Source organism: Aquarana catesbeiana, linkage group LG07, assembly GCF_042186555.1.
Source record: "Aquarana catesbeiana isolate 2022-GZ linkage group LG07, ASM4218655v1, whole genome shotgun sequence".
NCBI classification, from domain to species: Eukaryota; Metazoa; Chordata; class Amphibia; order Anura; family Ranidae; genus Aquarana; species Aquarana catesbeiana.
This window is the reverse complement of record NC_133330.1, coordinates 50997443-51019633: the sequence shown is the minus strand read 5'-3', so window position 1 is coordinate 51019633 and position 22191 is coordinate 50997443. Positions and strand designations below refer to the sequence as shown.

The 22191-nt window shown below is 43.6% G+C and overlaps 1 protein-coding gene across 3 annotated transcripts in view; it reads right to left on the bottom strand.

Moving 5' to 3' along the window:
• PTPRG (protein tyrosine phosphatase receptor type G) overlaps positions 1–22191 on the bottom strand; it is a 761059-nt gene that overhangs the window by 597595 nt on the left and 141273 nt on the right. For all 3 annotated transcript variants that reach the window (XM_073592151.1, XM_073592152.1, XM_073592153.1), the window contains exon 2: positions 12872–12976. In XM_073592151.1, the coding sequence (XP_073448252.1) occupies positions 12872–12976 (105 nt within the window). The remainder of the gene's footprint in view (positions 1–12871; positions 12977–22191) is intronic.

The window sequence follows — 22191 nt, the reverse complement described above, 5'->3', positions numbered from 1 at the left end:
AAATGCCTAGTTGCTGTCAGAGGAGAATGGGCAGAGTGGTTTGAGATGATATAAATGCCACAGTAACTCAAATAACCATTCATTATAACCAAGATATGCAGAATCCCATCTCTGAATGTGCAACACATCGAACCTTGAAGCAGATGGGCTACAGCAGCAGAAGACCACACCGGGTGCCACTCCTGTCACCTAAGAACAGAAAACTGAGGCTACAATTCACACCGGCTCACCAAAATTGGACAATAGAAGATTGGAAAAATGTTGCCTGGTCTGATGAGTCTCGGATTCAGCTGCGACATTCAGATGGTAGGGTCAGAATTTGGCATGAACATGAAAGCATGGAGCCATCCTGCCTTGAATTAACGGTTCAGTCTGGTGGTGGTTGTGTAATGGTGTGGGGGATATTTTCTTGCCACACTTTGGGCCCCTTAGTACCAATTGAGCATTGTTTAAACGCCACGACCTACCTGAGTATTGTTGCTGACCATGTCCATCCCTTTATGACTACAGTGTACCCATCCAGCAGGATAATACACCATGTCACAAAGCTCAAATCATCTCACCACTGGATAATGAGTTCACTGTACTCCAATGGCCTCCACAGTCACCAGATCTCAATCCAGTAGAGCAGCTTTGGGATGTGGTGGAATGGGAGATTCGCATCATGGATGTGCAGCCGACAAATCTGCAGCAGCTGTGTGATGCTATCATGTCAATATGGACAAAAATCTCTGAGGAATGTTTCCAACACCTTGTTGAATCTATGCCAAGAAGAATTAAGGCAGCTCTGAAAGCAAAAGGGGGCCCCCCCAACCTGGTACTAGCAAAGTGTACCTAATAAAGTGGGTGGTGAGAGTGTGTATATATATATATATATATATGAATTTTTTTATTTTTGTCCAGCTACCTCAGGCAAGACTGACAACAAAAACTCCTTGGGATCTCAGTTCCGCAGAGGCAGCGTTGTCACCTCACAACAGGAAGCCAGGAACTCACTGAATATCTGGCAGGACCAACAGCAATGGCACCTTATAGATTTTATTTCAGCATACGCATCCTATAACTGCCTTATTCACTAGAGGGTGAAGGGTGATATGTCTTCCTGCCCTAATTTTGAATGCAACCATTTCCTGAGACGGCGGGTTTAACTTTTTTTTTTTTTTTAATGCCAAAAAAGCAAAGTAGGATTTGCTGAGGAAGGAGATCCTGTAATTATGCGGCCCAAAAAATAGATCAGCATTAAAAAAAGTGATAAAATAATATTGTTACAGTTTTACACAAAAGTAATTGTAAAAATATTGTAATTCTCTTAAAAAGGATACAAATAAACGTATTCAAATCTACTAAATTATTATGCAAGATATTTTTATCATTCAATTCTAGAAAGGTTTAGCAAATATTTAGGAATGAAAATTAAATGCAGTTGTAAATGACATTAAAATATGTTACATTTCCTTATTTTACTTTAAAGCATCCCTCTGTTGCTTCTACCGGCCCGCCTGTGCAATCAGCGAGGCGGAGAATGAATCATCCGGCAGCCGTTTACCATAGAGAATACTGCGGACCAGATGGTCCCCGGCAATCTTCCGATCTGTATGACTTTCGGAGGCCGGGCGCGACATTATGACATCACGCCTGGCCTCAGCTGATGTAAACACCGTCGTTTCTTCGGCTGGGAAGCCGAGATCATTTTTTTTCCCTAGTATTTTTTCCAGTATTCAAAACACCAAGATCGCCGTTTTTGAATACTTTTTAAAACTGGTGCCTTTATGATGCCGGTAACCTGGAAGTGATGTCATGACATTGCTTCTGGGTTACTAGATCCGAGACCCGAACAAAACCGGATCAGCTTTGTTCCGGTCTCCGGCCAGCCGGGGGACATGCTGGCTGGTCACTGGGGGCCTCCCGGTTGGATGGCAGATCTGGGCAAAGCGGCGGCGGGTTACCGGGGGGGGGGGGGGCGGCGTCCCCTCCTGCTGCTTGCAATAACAGCCAAGCGGCTGTTTAGCCGCATCGGTTGTTATTACAAGAAAGCTAATTATCCGCTCTGAAGAAGAGTACCAGGGTGATTCCTGCAGCTACAAGCATCACCCCGGTACAACCCCTTGAAGCAATATCGGTGAATTTGTGACCGATACCGATTCTTCAAAAACAGAAAGTGAATATTGGCCACCCCGATAATCGGTTGACCCCTAATAATATATCTTCCAAGTGCTGCAAAAACACAGCAGTAATAAAATATTCATTTATTAAAACACACCTTGAGTTCTGTATTTGAGGTCCTTAATACATTGGTCATTATCCTGGTGAGCTTGTTGTCGAATTCCTTGTTTTATGTAGGAGACGTATTTTGGAATGTAATGAAAATATGAAGAGCTTTTCATGGTCTTCTGCCCTTTCAATTGATATACCAGCACAGCATTCCCTGACAGCACTTCACTTAAGGAGCAGAAAGAAATATATTCAGCTGTGCTGTCTGCTGGTAGGACCTTGACGTTTGAAGCACATTCAGCAAAATGAAATATATATATGTAGGAAAACATGACCTAGCGAAGTCCCCGGAGAGGTGTCTACTTTCTTATCAGCAACTTTGCCGAGACAGAATGAAGAGCCTTCAGGGGGTAGAACTAGAAATTATTAGGCATCCCAGCAATATGATGCCACCGGCTCTTCGACAAACCCACCGACTAGAAAATAAACTTCATGAAAGGAATATCCAACCCAACAAACTGCCCTCTCCCGGTGACACAAAATCCTTGTATGCTAATTTCTCAAACTATTCCTTAACAGCTTTGTTCAATGAGAAGGCCAGTGGGCAATGATAGCAGCCAATCACACAAATTATTTCTCCAAACTGAATGCCAATCAGATAAGAAAACACAAAGGGGTGTGCTTCTGCATTGCAATTCAACCCAATGGAGGTGCATGTACATTCCTTCTGTGTGAATAGAGGCAAAACAATGAATGTTATTAGGCCATTACAGAAGCTGGATTAATGTTTTTTCATTAAAAGCGGTATGAAACCCAAAACCAAAAATGTAATATATTGCAGCTTACCAATCATTAGATGTGGTGGCTGCATTCTTTTTCTTTTACAGTGGAACCTTGGATTATGAGCATAATCTGTTCCAGGAGAATGCTTGTAATCCAAAGCACTCGCATATCAAACCGTGTTTCCCCATAGAGGTCAATGGAAACTAAGATACTTTGTTCCGCATTGACTTCTATTACATGCAATACCGCATGTGGCCAGAGATGGGGGGGGGCAACGGAGAGCCTCGGAAATACACGGGGACAGCTCGGCTGAACTTGGAAAGCCTCGGAAATACTCGGGAACGGAGTATTTCTGAGTGATTTTGAGTATTTCTGAACCGTTCCGAGTGTCACCGGCGCCCCCCGCACCTCTGGACAAATGCAGTACTGCACACCCCATTAGTTTGAATTCTGCTTGTTTTGTGAGACAACACTCGCAAACCAAGTCAGAATTAAAAAAAAAAAGTTGCTCTTTCAAAACGCTAGTTAACCGCGTTACTCGTAAACTAAGTTTCCACTGTATTTTTTTTTTTTAGGGTCCTTTCACATGGTGGTTCGCCTGGCGGACTCCGCTTTGCTTAGCGGGGGATCGATCCGCTGATCCCCGTTGAGCAGACAGATAACGAGTCCGTCTCCGCTCACTGTACAGAGATGGAACTGTCAGAGCTCCACTCTCCTCTATGGGGATATCGGATGAAAACGGACCTCCTTGTTAATATGAAAAATTACCTCCGGAAGCTCCCGCTGCGTCATCAACGCTGCTGTATGTCCCTCCCGTGTTCTCATTCAGCTCCCTCCGCTCTGCTCTGTCTCCTGTCTGTGCATGGGCTAAGGTAGGAAAGGACAGAGCTGCGAGCGGCTGTGTAATGTAAAGGGGTATGGGGGCTGTGTAATGTAAAGGGGTCCAGAGGTAAGGGGGCTGTGTAATGTAAAAAGATCCAGAGGTATGGGGGCTGTGTAATGTAAAGGGGTCCAGTATGGGGGCTGTGTAATGTAAAGGGGTCCAGAGGTTCGGGGCCGGTGTAATGTAAAGGGGTCCAGAGGTTCGGGGGCTGTGTAATGTAAAGGGGTCCAGAGGTATGGGGCTGTGTAATGTAAAGAGGTCCAGAGGTATGGGGCTGTGTAATGTAAAGAGGTCCAGAGGTTCGGAGGCTGTGTAATGTAAAGGAGTCCAGAGGTTCGGGAGGGCAATGTAATGTAAAGGGGTCCAGAGGTGTGGGGGCTGGGTAAGTTTCTTGCATTTTGTTGATTATTATCATACAGCGGGACAGGGATCAGTGCACTGCCATAAAGTGAAAACCATCTTAATGTGCAGCAAGCCAGTTTTCACTTTATAGTATCAGCATCAGTGGCTGGGTGCCATAAGGAAAGGGTCCGGGGGACATGCTGGAGCTGCATGAGAGCCATGGAGAGGGTGAGTATAAAGTTGAATAAACTAATCGCTGTAGGGAAGAGGGGGTGGGAGGGTGTATGGGAGGGAAAACCTCAAGGGAGTGAATCTGCATGCTCCCTCAGGGTGAACTGGCTTTGTATTAGTGAAGCACCTTAAAGTGAGGTAAACCTGAACTGTTATTATTACGGTGTTGGATTATTATCTAATTTATTAGCAGGTGAATGCGGCCCTCCTTGCATTCACATACATTGAATCTGGCCCTTAAGTGGAAAAAGGTTGTTGACCCCTGCACTAGATGGTGAATTATAAGAAAATTTGATATTGAGCACCATCTAGTGTCCAAATGTGTTATTTTTCATATTAAATCAGTGAAAAACTTTTGTTAAGCTCAGAAAAAAAAAAAGCTTTAAGACGATTTGTTGTTTGTGTCCTTATTTGCCCAGAACAAATGTGCATGCTCATTCACTTGGAAAATTGCTATGTGAATTTTTTTCTATAAATTATATATATATATATATATATATATATATATATATATATATATATAATTAATTTATACCCAAATCCCCCTCTGCCACTGTACAGCATATTCATACAAACTTTAATTTTGTCCTTGTAGTGAGAAAGCGGTATTTATTATTCCCTGAGATATCACCAGAACTATAAAATTACTGCTGGGAGTTCAGTTCCTACTGACACAGGCACACCCCCAGAGCTACTTCTCCCAAGAGCCCTTTCCCTACACACAGTTGGGATTCAAGGCAGCACTACTGTTTTGCTGAGAAAGACAGCAATGTATGCAGGTGGAGTGGGACAGTAAGGAGCAGTGATAGATGTATGGGTGTATTTTGTAGTCCAGCAGGCAGGGCTGACACTGTTGGCTGACATTTCACTGCACCAAAGGCACTATGTTGTCAGGAAGTTAGAAGCACAATGGGATAGGAACAGGTATTTGTCTGTACTTCCAGCATTTTAAAGTCACAAAACATGGTGAAATACAGAATACAATACACAATACAGAAACAAATAATTCTAAAGAATCTAAATGTCAAGTTCTGTTTTTTTTTTTTTTTTTGCCCAACAATCTACCCGTTAGCAATTTTGCAACTAAAGCTAAAAAGGTTTGCTCGTATGCACACCAGAAGTTGAACCTTTGAATTAGGCAGCTAAATAATGGTGTTAATTTAGTAAAACTGGAGGGCAAAATCTGGTGCGGCTCTGCATGGAAACCAATCAGCTTATTTTTTTTTGGTCAAACCTTAACCACATCCGGACCACCGTACGCTGATATACGCCCTGACTTTAACGGGGGGATATCACTGTTATGGCAGCAGCTAGCTGACATAACCCCGGTATCCTCCTGCTTGGCAGGCGGTCTGCTTCAAGATAAAAGTGGTCTAAGCGGCGGATTCACCACAAGATCACTTTTCTCGGCGATGGGAGGGGGAGTGGGAGATTTTAAACGCATCCTGTCCCGCCGAGCTTGCGTGCAGAAGCGAACGCATACGTGAGTAGCGCCTGCATATGAAAACGGTGTTCAAACCACACATGTGAGGTATCGCCGCGATCGGTAGAACGAGAGCAATAATTCTAGCCATAGACCTCCTCTGTAACTCAAAACATGCAACCTGTAGAATTTTTTAAACGTCACCTATGGAGATTTTTAAGGGTAAAAGTTTGCCGCCATTCCACGAGCGGGCGCAATTTTGTAGTGTGACATGTTGAGTATCAATTAACTCGGCGTAACATTATCTTTCACAATATTAAAAAAAATTGGGCTAACTTTATTGTCTTATTTTTTTAATTAACCTCCCTGACAGTATTCCCGAGTGTAGCTCGGAGTTAAATTTCAGCACCATTAGTGGTAACCCCGAGCCACACTCGGGATTACATCTCAGGATCCTAGTGCAGTGTACTTACCTCATCACCAGGATCCTGCAATGTCCTCCCACGGTGTCTGCGGGCTCTGTCTTCCTCCGAAGCCTCTCTGTGCCGGGCTCCGTTCCCTGCGAGTGTCGCGACGTACGGGGGCGGAGCCTGGCGGCAAATTCATAAAATGTAAAAATCATAACACATACAGTACTGTAATCTTACAGATTACAATACTGTATGAAATTATTTCACATCCCTTTTGTTCCCAATGCTTTGGCCCATGCCCTGCATGCAGTTTTATATTATAAATACTGTTCTTTCTTCCTGGAAACTGGAGATTGTCCATAGCAACCAAAAAGTGTCCCTTTACGTCAAAAGTGGTTTTAGACCAGCTAGAAAACAGTGATAGTAAATTAGAACACTTGCAGAATTGAGCGATAGTGAATTGTGGGGAAATTTATTTTATTTTTTTAAATTATTTATATTTATTTATTATATTATAATTTATGATTTTGTGTTTCAAACTTTATCATACCCGGGATATCTACTAGACTCTTGGTGGACAGATCTAAGTGTGTTATTGCTAAGAATTACAGGCCTACAATATAAAACGCCAAATTTCTATGCAAAATAATTGTACCGCTATTCTCTAGGATGTCATTTTCTAGCAAAAAAAAAAAAAAAAAAACTTGTAAACACCACATCTAAAAAAAGAGACTCAGTCCTTAAATGGTTAATTAAAGAAGTGGAAGTTAGAAGCTGATTGGCTACCATGCACAGCTGGACCGGATTTTGCACTCTCCAGTTTTAGTAAATCCACCCCCATGTGCACTTTTGCATACGGCAATAAACAGGTGTCACAAAATGGGTTGCTCTTTAATTAAACTGGGGTTTTGGTATATGGCATTTACAGCAAGGCTTACAAACAGGCCTTTTTTTTTTTTAATAAAAAGGTCAGCCCACATAGCAAAAAATAAATGACATCAGACTGTTAGAAGCCAAGTGCACTAAAGACCTGTTCAAACAGTGAACAGTGTAGCCAAACTGCACTTGGAAACGTTGAATACGAACATTAATTTGTGTGAGCTTTGTCAATTTCCCGTTAGGATATTTTTAACTTTTTAACTCATCGGGGAAATGAAGACGTAAAAGTCCAAACTTGGCCATGAATTCTCCAGTGTCTTCTGTAAGGAACAAACGAGTTATCAGTTATTAGCGACCACCAGGATGTGATAATTGCTCTCACTTATTTTTCACAAATTAATAAGCCCTCTGCACCTCTAGAGAATATCAGATAGTTTATTGAAACTTTACAAAAAAACTTTCCAAAAAAGGAAATGTATGTGGCGACTTTGTATTGCAGATGCCGTATGTTGGAAACCGCTCATCGGGACAGGAAGGAAGAAAATCCCCCACAGTCCTGGTTCACATATATGGGATGTGGGAACCAGTGCGATTCCAGTGCGCCACCTACTGACCGTTCACACTGCCCTATGCGAACTGCTGCGGGTGTCAATACAAGGTTAATGACAGCCCCATATTGGTTCGCAGATCGCAGTGCCAACTGCCAAATGGTGCAGGAACTGGATTGCATAAGTGTGAAAACCCAAGCGATCCGATTCCAGTGCGGACCAAAAAAAAGGGATCCTGCACCATTTTGGTGCAAACATGATGAGAATTCAGCCATACAATCTGTATGGCTGCATTTGGATTGCACAGACATCGCATGTGATCTGCACAGCAGTGTGGTGCATGCGATGTCTAACATTGCACCAGTGTGAACCCAGCCTAAAGCAATTGAAACCCCTGATAACAGTAAAAACATGGCTTACCTGTTTATTTTTATGCCCTCCCAAATGCAAACTAAGCCTAACACAAGAAAATGTCCGGAGTTTCAATTAAAGCTCAACTCTGGGATAGGCAAATACAGGAGGCATGTGTACTCAATGTGTACTCTTCCTTGAATCTTGGTTTGTTTATTTCTTCCAGATCTGTGCTGTGATCCAGTCTGAGACTTTGCCTTCTGTAATAAAGACCGCTCACTGCTGCTCTCTCTCCTTGTGCAGGGTGACTGGTCTGGTCTCCGCCCCCTCCTGTAGTTTTCAGCTGTTGTGGGTGGGCCGGTGTAGCGTCTCATATGGTGACCCATCACATTTGGCTACCCGCTGGACTGCGCATGCGCAACGCTGCCATATGCATTCCAACACTGTGGCGATCTGCGCTTGTGCAGAATTTCGTGCCCACACCCCTAAGTCCATGTTCAAGCCCCACCATCCAAGTGGACATAGAGTTAGAGTATAATTATGCAGAGCGGAGCGAGGCCGTGCCCGAAGCGTGGCGAGCGGCCCTGTGGCAAAGTGGTCTTACAACAGTGTTGGAACGCATATGGCGGCATCGCGCATGCGCACTCCAGCGGGTAGCAAAATGCAATGGGTAGCCAAATGTGACCCGACACTGGCTCCCTGCAGCACAGCGATGAGGTTACTACTATTTTGGTAATGTAATATCTGGGTTTGCAAAAACATTTGGTGCACACAAAGTGGATTTATATCCTTTGTAGCTATTGTGGAATATATTTCAATTACAGTGGAACCTTGGATTACGAGCATAATCCGTTCCAGGAGTATGCTCGTAATCCAATGTACTCGCATATCAAAGCGAGTTTTCCCACTGAAGTCAATGGAAACGAAAATAATTTGTTCCGCATTGACTTCAATGGGATGCAATACCGTATGCGGCCAGAGGCGGGGGGCGCTGGAGAGCCTCGGAAAAGGCCGAAAAAGCCCGAGCACACTTCGGCAGACCTCGGCAAACCTCGGAAAGACTCCGTTCACGAGCCTCTCCAAGGTTCACCGAGGTCAGCCGAACTGTCCTTGGGCCTTTCCGTGCATTTCCGAAGTGCGCCGATTGGCGACTTTCCGCTCTGCTTGGCTCCGGTGCCCCCCACCTCAGGCCAAAAGCAGTACAGCACACCGCTTTTGGCCTGAATCCTGCTCGTTTTGCGAGACAACACTTGCAAACTGAGTTAGGAATTTTAGAAATACAGTGCGCGGTTTGCGAAACGCTCGTTAACCGTGTTACTCGCAAACCAAGGTTCCACTGTAAATCTTGTATGCCTCAATTTCAGCTTTGCAGCATACTTATGCCTCATGCACACTGGATGTTTGCCCTGCTTTTCTGAATGCCTTTCTACTGGCAGGAGAAAAGCAGCGTTAAAACATGCCCAAACCTAGGTTAACATTTCTGCGTGCCCAACACTGCATGCGATTCGCACAGGAATCTCACCACTTTCCTGTGCACAACACATGCAATGTCTGTGCAGTGCGATCTGAGCCATACATTTTGCATGGCTCAAATCGCATCAAGCAGCTTGATAAGGGGGCACCCGAGCTGAGCCGCTGCTCCCTGTGTCCATTCAGACACCCTGCCCCGCCCCCTTTCTCTTCTCATTGACTCACTGACTTCCGGACAGCCGAGTCTCTCGTGCATCACCACTGGATCAAGATGGGCTCAGGAAAGTATTAGGGGGGCTGCTGTACACAGAAGGCTTTTCTATGTATGAAGATAAAAAAACCTTCTGCCTTTACAACCCTTTTGAGCAGGATTCCTGCTGTTCATTTCCTAAGATAAAAGGGACCACTAGAGGGCAAGCTCACAAGTGTGAATATGAAATGTAATAATAAACATACGTACACAAACATTTAAAAAAAAAAAAAAACAACAAAAATAAATAAAAAAACAATTGAAAACATGGAAAAGTTTCATTGTACCTTTTAATTACATATACAATTGAAATGACAGGTGTATAATGGGAGTACAGCGCTGTAGACGTTACAGTCCATGCATGTTATCACATTAACGCATAAAGCGGCACACACAAAGGAACTGGCCACATGCATCCAAATGTCTGGAAGAAGAATTCTTGTTATAATAACCAACTACATTCTTCCTTTGCTTTAAGCAAACTGTAAATAAGCAGCAAGCACTGCTCATTCCTCAGGCACTGAGAAAATAAAACGTCTGAAGCATTTCTTAATTACTGTAGTTTAAAGACGACCAGAACAACCACAGTGTACATGAGCCTAGAATCCATCAGACTTCCTGTCTGCACACTGCACCAATGACAGCTAAAATATAGTATTCTCCCGACAGGGACACAGTAATGTACTACAACACCATATCAACATCAAACACCACGCAGCAATAAGGAATACCCTTGTTGTGTCAGTGCACCAAAAGTCCACAACCATGGAAGGAAGCAAACCTTTACTAAACAAAATGCTTAACCGTGGCCTTAAATACATACACTATATTACCAAAAGTATTGTGACGCCTGCCTTTACACACACCTGAACTTTAATGGCATCCCAGTCTTAGTCCGTAGGGTTCAATATTGAGTTGGCCCACCCTTTGCAGCTATAACAGCTTCAACTCTTCTGGGAAGACTGTGCACAAGGTTTAGGAGTGTGTCTATGGGAATGTTTGACCATTCTTCCAGAAGAGCATTTGTGAGGTCAGGCACTGATGTTGGACGAGAAGGCCTGGCTCGCAGTCTCTGCTCTAATTTATCTCAAAGATGATTTATCAGGTTGAGGTCAGGACTCTGTGCAGGCCAGTCAAGTTCCTCCACCCCAAACTCACTCATCCATGTCTTTATGGACCCTGCTAGGTCACTGGTGCTCAGTCAGGTTGGAACAGGAAGGGGCCATCCCCAAACTGTTCCCACAAAGTTGGGAGCATGAAATTGTCCAAAATGTCTTGGTATGCTGACGCCTTAAGAGTTCCTTTCACTGGAACTAAGGGGCCAAGCCCAACCCCTAAAAAACAACCCCACCCCATAATCCCCCCTCCACTAAATGATTTGGACCAGTGCACAAAGCAAGGTCCATAAAGATATGGATGAGCAACTTTGGGGTGGAGGAACTTGACTGGCCTGCACAGAGTCCTGACCTCAACCCAATAGAACACCTTTGGAATAAATTTGAATGGAGACTGCAAGCCAGGCCTTCTTGACCACATCAGTGCCTGACCTCACAAATGCACTTCTGGAAGAATGGTCAAACATTCCCATAGACAAACTCCTAAACCTTGTGGACAGCCTTCCTGGAGGAGTTGAAGCTGTTATGGCTGAAAAGGGTGGGCCAACTCAATATTGAACCCTATGGACTAAGACTGGGATGCCATTAAACTTCATGTGCGTGTAAAGGCAGGTGTCCCAATACTTTTGGTAATATAGTGGTTATCGTAGTTTACAAGTCTTCTTAATATATACAGTATAGTGTCTTGGCCATCCCTACACATTGTGGCCTAAAAGACCTTTATGGGGCTGTCTAAGGCTTCAGGACACAGCACTATAGAAGTGTATGGGGCTGTAATATGTACAGTGCCGGGTTTAGACCTTAGGGGGCCCAGGGCACTTGCAGTTTGGGGGCCCCTTAACATAAAAATTTAATTATATGACAGGATTTGGGGACATGTAAAAAACCCACTGGTTAAGAGCCGCCTTCACTACTACACCGTCATTCTGGCCAAATTCCAATCTAGGGCCTGTCTCGAATTCGTAAATTTGAGTACAATTTTGTAACCAAGTTTTGCCCTATTCAATCAGTGTTGGATTCACTCCTTGATCCAATCAGAGTCAAGTGGCTAGTGTGCTTCTCCCTCATGTCTCTCACTGTGATAAATCGATGCTGGGCATTACCTTCACTCCTATATAATGGGGTCGGGGCTGTTGCCTGGCACTTTCCAACAGGTTTCAAAATTTTCCCTTGTACCACCCACTTGTCTTTCGTAAACAAGGCAACAAATTCCACAACACAGTCATGTTAAAACAAACATCTCAAACAGTAAAATAATATTAGAAGCTGAAATGTAAAACTGCCAGAAGCCCTCACCCGTTTCTTGCCTCTGAAGTCAGGCTTAACTGTTCCGCATCCTGACACCCACACACACTTTGTAAATTTCATTTTGTAATTCTTACTTTTTTTTTATATAAGACAAATCTGGGGAAAGGGTTACCACCTCATCCCTTTAAAACCAAACACATAATAATTACACAGGTTCTGTGGCTGATTAAGGTGGTAATTAAACTCACTTGGTGCTTTATCTGCATTAAATTAGCCTCAGAACCTGTGTAATTCATGTTCGGGTTTAAAGGGATGAGGTGGCAGCTCTAATCTGGGGCCCCCTCTAGCAGGGGGGCCCGGGGGCAATTTCCCTAGTTGCCCCCTTATAAATCTGGCGCTGAATATGTAGGTGCGGTCAGGACTGGGAGACCTGTGGAGCTGGTTGTAAACCAATACCAGAGGCCACAGTTGTCGCATTGCGGCAAAAATACATCTATGGAGGGGATAGTGTGGATTAAGTCAGGTCTGAGAAAGGGACAGAACAGATAAGTGTACTTGTCCTTTAATTAGGTAAGTATAATACTACACACTGTTACACTCCCTTCTATCTCCTTCCAAGGGATACCCTTCTCATGGGTTATACTTTCATTTATATAATTTCCTGGCTAAATTGTCCACTCAGAAGAAAACAAGAAAAATATACATTTCCTCTTAACAAAGATAGTACCTGAATAGGACCAATATGGTTCCCCAGACGCTTTACGCCTTCGTATCTGCACAGAACTTCCATGCCTGTTTTCATGTAGAGCTCCCACGTTTCCCTCTGTGTACGCTGCAATGACAAGAATAAAAAATACATTTTATTAGCCAACGTTACTGTCATAACTTCTCAAAATTCTGAGTTCTATAAACAATGATGACATTGGTAAACTTCAACAGTTAGCAACATGAGGGCATGGGTCTATGGTAATAGGAGCATTCAGTTTACACTTCAGATCAGTTTTTGGGATAACCATTTAAAGTGATTGTAAAGTCTCCTTCCACCCCTCCCCCCCTAAAAATAACAAACATGTTATACTTATCTACTCTTTTGCAAAGAATTTGCACAGAGCAGCCCGGATCCTCCTCTTCCCGGGTCCCTCTTCTGTGCTCCTGGCCCCTCCCTCCTGTTCAGTGCCTCCACAGCAAGCAGCTTACAATGGGGGTGCCCGAGCCAAGTCACAGCTCCATGTGTCCATTCAGACACGGAGCCCCGGCATGACTCTGCCCCCTCTATCCCAACTGGCTAGCTGACTTTGATTGACAGCAGCGACAGCCAATGGCACCGCTGCTGTGTCTTAGCCAATCAGGAGGGAGAATCTCGGACGGCTGAGACACTCGTGGACATTGCTGGACAGAGAGAGGCCTCAGGTAAGGGGGGCTGCTGCACACACAAGGCTTTTTATCTTCATGAAGGTATCTTCTTTACCTGCAGCCTTTACAACCCCTTTAACCGATTATTAGATGTAATAATCCTGCAGTCGATCTCTTCTGACCTGTATTTGACCTCCTATGCAAATCTACAAGAAGCGCAACAAAGAAGAAAAAAAAAGAAAAAAACACAACTGGCAGATAAGAGGTAGATGTAGGGTGCACCGATACTGATATTGGAGTTGATACTAAGCATTTGCGTGCATATTGGTACCCGCACAAATGCTCCCGATATCAAAACAGATACTTTGCGGTATGATTTTGCATCACTACAAAATGAATGGGTACAAATCGCACTGCAAAGAATCGCATGTAATTTGAACAGAATGCGGTGCGATTCCTGTCCGAATCAGTGTGTGTAGAAAGGTAAAAGCACCATCTAGTGGGCAGTTTATTAAAAATGTTAGAACTCACATTAAAGTGGTTGTAAACCCTTACAGACCACTTTAACCTACAGGTAAACCTAGATTAAGGCTTACCTGTAGGTGCAAGAAATATCTCCTTAACCTACACGGTTAAGGAGATATTTTCCCAAAAAGGGGCACAGATGTCTACGGCGCAAGTGCACTGAGCATGCCGTTAGTGAACGCTAACATGCAGTCAATGACGGCTCCCACGCGCATGCGCCGGAGTGACGTCATCGCTGCTCCTGCCACTCACAGCGCCGTAGCAGCGATACCCAGAAGATGGACACTTCGTGGAAGAGGGGACAGCGGTGACATCGCAGGCTCCTGTGTCAGGTAAGTGACACATAATGGGCTACTATGCAATGCAAATGAAATAAAGAAGAAGTAAACCCATCAGGGTTTAATTCCTCTTTAAGTACATATCTGATCAAATGCAAAATCTGCATAGGTGTCCTGGTACCGCCGATGTTAACAGATCAGGGCTGGAGAAGAAGTTCCAGGACCCTGTGGGTATAGGGTGGAAGTGATGTCAGCTTGGGAGTAGACAACCTCTGCATCTCCTCCAGAGGCTGTGATTATCTATCATTGGTGGGACCAGGAGACCTGTGCAGATTTTGCATTTGAACCGTTTTTAGACTCCTTTCACACTGAGGCATTTTTTCAGGCGTTCTAGCGCTAAAAATAGCACCTGTAAAGCGTCTGAAAAAACGCCCCCCTTGCCTCCCCAATGTGAAAGCCCGAGTGCTTTCACACTGGGGCGGTTCGCTTGCGAGACGTTCGAAAAAGTCCTACGAGCAGCATCTTTGGCACGGTTTATGAGCGGCATATACACCGCTCCCAAAAAGCCCTGCCCATTGAAATGAATGGGCAGCGCTGCCGAAGTGCCCGCAAAGTGCTTCGGCAGCGCCGCAACAGGAGCGCTCTTGACCCTTTTTTGGTCCGCTAACCGGTGAAAAGTGCTGCTAAAACGACAGTAAAACGGCCGTGGCTGAGTGTGAAAGGCGTCTTAATGAGGAAGTAAACCCTGATGGGTTTTACATCCTCTATTTCCCTGCAAAGGTAAAGCATAATGAGCTACCATACATTGCATAGTAGCCCATTATGTGTCACTTACCTGAAACCGAAGCCTGGGATGTCACCGTTGTCCCCACTAGCAGGGAGCCTCCATCTTCGCCCCTTTTCCTTCCGGGGCCGCAAACTTCAGCTCTGTGACTGGCCGGAGTCACGGGAGCCGCCAGTCATGGCATGACCCCTATTAGAAACAGCACAATGTGCCCTTTCTAAAGTGTGCGTGCGCCAATGACGTCGGCGCATGCACCGTGGTCAACGGCACTTGGCTTTTTAGTAAATATCTCCTAAACCGTGGGGGTTTAGGAGATATTTCAAGCACCTACAGGTAAGCCTTAATATAGGCTTGCCTGTAGGTAAAAGTGGTTGTACAGGGTGTAGAACCACTTTAAAGGGGTTGTAAAGGGTTTTGCACAGAGGGGCCCTGATCTTCCTCTTCTGAGGTCCCCCAGCGGCGCTTCTGGCCCCTCCTCTGCTCGAGTGCCCTACTGAGACCAGCATTGGGGAACGAGTGATCATCAATGCCGAACAGCTGCCTAAAATCCTTGGCCATCAGTAGATGCAGAGGCGGTTTTATTGATATACTGGGAACAAGAATGTGACTTATAGTTAAGTGCCCGTTCTACTAAACTCCGAGATCAACCCCTCAGCACTGATCAGTCATTCTATAGCTAAGCCGAGAGAGTTTCCTACTCCCTTTAGTGAAATTACTAAAGACGATATTCCGCCATGGAATGCAACATAAATAAAAGAAGCCAACTCCATCCCCCCTGAGGATCTCCTCCAAAGAATTTGTCCTTTTCACATCTGGTTTTTGTTTATACACATTTTTAGAACACAATCTACAGACTCAGATTCTGCTCACTAAAGATTTACAGCTGACCGAATTTCACACGAGCTCCATAGAGGTAAAAGGAGTTTCTTTTTTTTTCTGAAAAAACTGTCGCTGTTCTTAAAGGCCATCGGCAGGCAGTGCCGCTGAGATGCAAACAAAAAAAATTGTTTCAAATGTACTGCTCTAGCAACAGGGATTTTGACACGCAAAGTTTTTTTCTTTATATATCATTTACCAACTATATAATATAGAAGGTTACTGTTCACTCTTTGCTGTCTAAACCTCCTTTTGCAGCACTGTCGTAAATTGTTGTTATGCTGTGACAATGGCACCACTAAGCAGCCATGTTGGCATGCAATCATGGACAGGAGATAAGAAGTGAATATAGAATTCATAAAATGCTGCCGGTAACGTTTTTCAGTTGTCCAAGATTTGTAAGCTGGTAGTGGTCACCACGGCTAAGTGGTTAGTACTTCTGCCTAGCAGCACAAAGGTTGTCGGTCGAATCCCAACCAAGACACTACCTGCTTGGAGTTTGCATGTTCTCCCTGTGGGTTTTCCTCCCACACTCCAAAGACATGCTGGTAGGTTAATTGGCTCCTGTCGAAGTTGGCCCTAGTATGTGTATGTATGAATGTGAGTTAGGGACCCAAGAATGTAAGTTCCTTGAGGGCAGGGACTGATGTGAATGCACAATATATGAAAAGCGCTGTGTAAATTGATAGCACTATAAATTTACCTGAAATAGTAAATAGGGCTTTCCTTTGCCTGCCCACAAAACAGGGCCATCCCATGAAAGTCCTAAGCCAACATGGTTTTAAAACCTTTGTATACTTGGAGATCACAGGATTTCCCTACCCCTGACCACAGATCAGGGCCATTTTATTAATGTCCTCAACCAGGGTTCTCCAAACTTTCTAAACAAAGGGCCAAGTTTATTGTTCTTCAGAAGAGTTTCAGCATTAGTGGGAGTAAACAATACCCTATCTTTAGTATTAGGGGGAGGAGTAGCGCCCCATCATTGGTGTCAGTGACAGGAATAGTGCCCCACTGTGGCCAGTGACAGGAATAGTGCCCCACTGTGGCCAGTGACCAAAAGAGTGCCCCATTGTGGCCAGTGACCAAAAGAGTGCCCCATTGTGGCCAGCGACCAAAAGAGTGCCCCATTGTGGCCAGCGACCAAAAGAGTGCCCCATTGTGGCCAGCGACCAAAAGAGTGCCCCATTGTGGCCAGTGACAGGAACATTTCCCCATTGTGGTCAGTGACAGAAATAGTGCGACATTGTGGTCAGTGACAGAAATAGCACCCCATTGTGGTCAGTGACGGAAATAGTGCCCCATTGTGGCCAATGACAGGAAAAGTGACCCATTTTCTATGTCAGTGGAAGGAATAATCCTCCATCGTTGCGGTCAGTAGAAGGAATAATTCTCCATCATTGCTGTCAGTGGAAGGAATAATGCTCCATCGTTGCGGTCAGTGGAAGGAATAATTCTCCATCGTTGCTGTCAGTAGGAGAAAAAGTTGCCCATTGTTGGGGTTAGTGAAATGAAGTGTTTCCTATTATTGGTGTCAGTGGGAGGAACACTGCTCCATCTTTGGTATCAATGAGAGGTATAGTCCCTCATTGTTGGTATAAGTGGGACAAATTGTCCAAGGGATGGATAAAGCAAGCAAAGGGCTGCATCTGGCCCCTGGGCCACAGTTTGGAGACCACTATCCTAACCCAACATAGACACAAACCATTCTGTATTTCCTTGGTTTGGACTAGGCCTATGCACCTGCATTAGAACCAAAAGTCCAAACCCGTGTAAACTTTAAATTAGAACTTTTACAGAGATAAAGACATCCTTCTTTCTTAGGCAACATTGTTCAGGCCTGGTAGCAACTACTCAGCTCCAAGTATGGCATCTTAGAAGGTCATGTTTCCCCAAACCCAAAAGCATGGGTTTATTGAGAGGGCCTCGACAGAGTGGTGGAAGAACGCAGCAAAGGTGAATAAAAGCTAATCGGAAAGGTAAAGTCCAACGCCAACCAAAATGTACTTTTCTTTGCTTTCAAGGTCACCATGAAGATTTCCTTTCATTCCAGGTCACAGAACAGGAAGGGAAGGCTCTATGGAGACACAGACAACTATTAAAACCAGCGGAAAAAGCTCCAATTCTTCCCACTTTGTTAAAGCCAAAAAAATAAAAAGTTTTGGCTGGAGTTGGGTTGTCACACAAATAAAAAAAGATAAAAAGCGGCTATAGAAAACAAATATATGGTAAAGCGATTAAACATGTTCTTAACAGCCAATTAACGTTCTAAAATAGTGAAGATTGCAAGGCCGTAAATATTCCACATAATGGCTCTCTTTATTGGCAGCAACAAATAATACGCGCAGCCAGCAACAGGAGACATTGCGCTATAGCCTAGACCACAGCTGTATAGTTTATGGCTGCCCAGGACTTCCATAGAGTAAAATCCACTTGAGATATATCACTTCCAAGACAACGCAAGCCATAAACTGGAACAACAGAGCGTCCTGCTGCTTTAAGACTGGATTGCAAACTCTTAAAATGTTACGGTTAGCACTAAAAAAAAATAAATAAATAAAAAACACAAACCTAAAACTGTTAAATCTTAAAGACATTCTGCTTTATCGCATATGCTGTCAACATATTGTTGGCAAAACATTAAACGTGGCCACAAACAATTTATAGATTATGAAGGTAGAATGCTTGTAGTCAGCACAGAAATTGCAATAAATTCCTGTAAATGCATCCTCAGAACATTGTAAAAGGGACACGGCGATCAAAAGTGATTTTTTTCCCTAATTGTATGAAACACAAGGAAAGGCATAAACCATACACTGCTTTACTTGGTATTTGTGGATAATAATAAGAAAACTCTGGCACTTTGTTCATCTCTGTTGTGAGTTTCCATACTGATGGACTTTGCCTCTTCCATAGCAATATAAATTATTATTACACCATGAACGGTTTAAAGAAAAACTCTCATAAGCATTAAAAAAAAGTATAGGTCCATTCAGTCATTTCTCACTACCCATAATAGTGTTTCAAATAAAACAATATTGCAATGTAAACACAATCCCTTCCTTATCCCATGCTTTCCAGCCTTTCTGCTCCTCCCCTGATAGAAGCCCGATTTGTGGGCATTGCTACGGTTGATCTCAGTAGTTTCACCACACCATTTCGTGTGCCCTATCTAAAGGAGGGGTACTAGAGGGCTCCCACCCAGTTTTTGTTCCTCCCCATTTTTTTTTGCTAGGATGCAGGCAACCCCTGTAATTTGGCACCTCTTGATTGCTAGGGCCCAGACAGCCAGGCCGCACAGTGTCACTGGAGGTTATGGTGCAGGTGGTAGCCTGGTTCCGAGCAACCAAGAACACTGTATGCTAGGGATGGTCTGCATCCTAAAAAGACAGAGGGGGGGGGGGGGGGGGAGTACAGGGAAACTGACACCCACCCCCTCCCCCTGCATACCAAATGATGGCTCTTGTGTCAGGGAGAGCCTGCTTCCCAAGACAAGCACTGCCAATAATACTTATTTAAAGGCATAGTTCACCTTTACCAAAACACTGCCTATGCAGATAAGGGTGTCTAAAGATAAAAACATGCTGTGCGACTTTAGCCAAAATTGAATGCTGCCCATTTATGTACCTCATAAAGCCTGCCTAGAAAACTCCCAGAATGTTGCTAAGAGAGGCCCAGCTATTACTGTTCACCTTCACCATTACGGGAAAGAGCTTTCTCTGATTCAAACATCCTCACATGCACTCTCTCTACCTTGTTACAGTAGCTCTAAGCCTTTGGAAGCTCACTCCTGTGATGGTGAAGGTGAACAGTAACATGCATCTTGCTTGTGCGAATGATGGAAACATTTTTGATGCATTTTTTGAAAAGAAAAAAACCTGGTTTGCATCATCCATACAAGGTAGATGTTATTGTTCACCTTCAGAGGAGTGAGCTTCCATGTGTGACGTCACTTTCGGGTCCATGTTCAGTTTCCCCGGCCATCAAGGATGGGAAAGAATGTAATGCAGTGTGATGTGCATTGCATTACATTCATTGGATCACAGGGGAGAGCTGCAGGATGTCTCAGTAAAGAGACCCAGTCACAAAAACAAAAAAAAAAAAAAACAAAAAAACAACAACACACAATTCCATTTGTCCCCTGTGTAATGCAAAAAAAAAAAAAAGTTAAGTAAAAAAATTATTTTTTTCTTTTTTTTTTTAATTAAAAAAAAAAAAAAAAAAACTGTAGGTTACACCCAAGCACATATCATCCCCCCCCCCCCCCCACATATACACACACGGTGGGTCGACTATGCCTAAAAACATTGATTGTGAGACACATTACATATCACCGCGCATTCCATAATGAGAACAATAATTCTAGCACCAGACCTCCTTTGTAAACTGATGGCCTAAAGGAGCTTTTAAAAAGTCGCCTATGGAAAATACAGGGTACTGACATAGTTTGACATGTTTTTACTTGGTGCAATCTTGGCTTTTATATTTTACCAGAAAATTGGGAAATTCATTGCGTTTTTGTGCCCATTAAAATTAACTTTACGGTAATATTGTGTGACATAAAAAAAAAAAAAAAAAAAAACTGCAACTACCGTTTTATTCTCTAGGGTGTCTGCTTTCAGAAAATATATAATGTTCGAGGGTTTTATGTAATCTTCAGGCCTCAAATTATTTTTTAAAGGTGTGCAAAAACACGCAAAAACTGCTCTGGCTGTGAAAGGGTTCAATGATAAGTTCACCTTCGGGAACATCCACCCGAAAGATTTGTTAGTTAAAAAAAAAAAAAAAAAACGACTCCTAACTTTTTAGGCTGGGACCTAGATTCAAAGCAAATTTGTCAAGCCCCGATTTAAAACATGTCAATGTTCAAGGAAACACATGTTGATTGATGTACAACAATGCACCTTCTTAAAGTTGGCCATAGATGGATTGAAATTCGGTTCAGCAGGGACCTACTAAATGTCGATCCATGCATGGTAGAGCTGCACGATCATTAAAATACTGCGATCTCGATTCAACCTTCCTCACAATCTTAATCCGGAATTTCCACGATTCATGTAACATGTGCAGAGCCGTTCTCTGCTCAAAGCTGCAAAAGTTTTTATTTTAAAAAGGCAGCCGGCAAAGTTTATCACAACATTGCTCAGCGCGGAGAAAAAACATTGCATCATTTGGTTGTTTTCAAATGGATGAACTTCGGTCTGTAAATGTGGTCAGTTTAACCACTTAAAGACTAAGCCTTTTTTTAACATTTGTTGCTTACAAGTTAAAACCAGCGTTATTTGCTAGAAAATTACTTAGAACCCCCAAACATATATGTTTTTGTAGCAGAGACCCTAGAGAATAAAATGGCGATTATTGCAATACTTAATGTCACGCTGTATTTGCACAACAGTCTTTCAAAAGCAATTTTTTGGGGAAAAAAAATACACTTCAGTGAATTAAGAAAAAAACTAAACAGTAAAGTTAGCCCAATTTTTTTTGTATAATGTGAAAGATGATGTTACACCGAGAATCGTGAGAGGATCATGATCTTTATTCTAAGCAAAAAAATTGCGATTCTCATTTTATCCAGAATCGTGCAGCTCTAATGCATGGCTGTTTCCGCTGTAATGATCAACTTCTGTCAGGCGTGAATACTGGAAAACTTTTGTCAATCAGCGGCTGCAGCTAATTCAGCTGCAGCCACTGATCAGTGTATTCTGACAGCGGAGGAATCCCCGCTGCATGAATATAATGGCAGTGTGGAAAGGATTCCTCCATTTACCTTGCTTGTGTGGATGATGGAAACCATTCCTTTTGCACATACAGAATTTAAATGGCCAGGACAGGAACGTTAAGGGGTGTAGAGATAAAAAAAAAAAAATAATGTGCAAAGAAAAGAAAGATGAGAAGAGTCTCATCTAGTAGCTTTCCGCCTCAACCTTCACAACATCTCCAAACTCCGTCCCTTCCTAACCAACAAAACCACAAAGCTCCTGATTCACTCCCTGGTTATCTCTCGCCTCGACTACTGCAACTCCCTCCTCATTGGCTTACCTTTAAATAGACTATCCCCCCCTTCAGTCCATTATGAATGCTGCTGCCAAACTCATCCGCCTTACAAACCGCTCAGCGTCTGCCACCCCTCTCTGCCAATCCCCCCATTGGCTAGCACTCACCCAACTAATTTAATTCAAAATACTAACAATAACGCTATCCACAACTCTGCCCCCAGCTACATTACTAGCC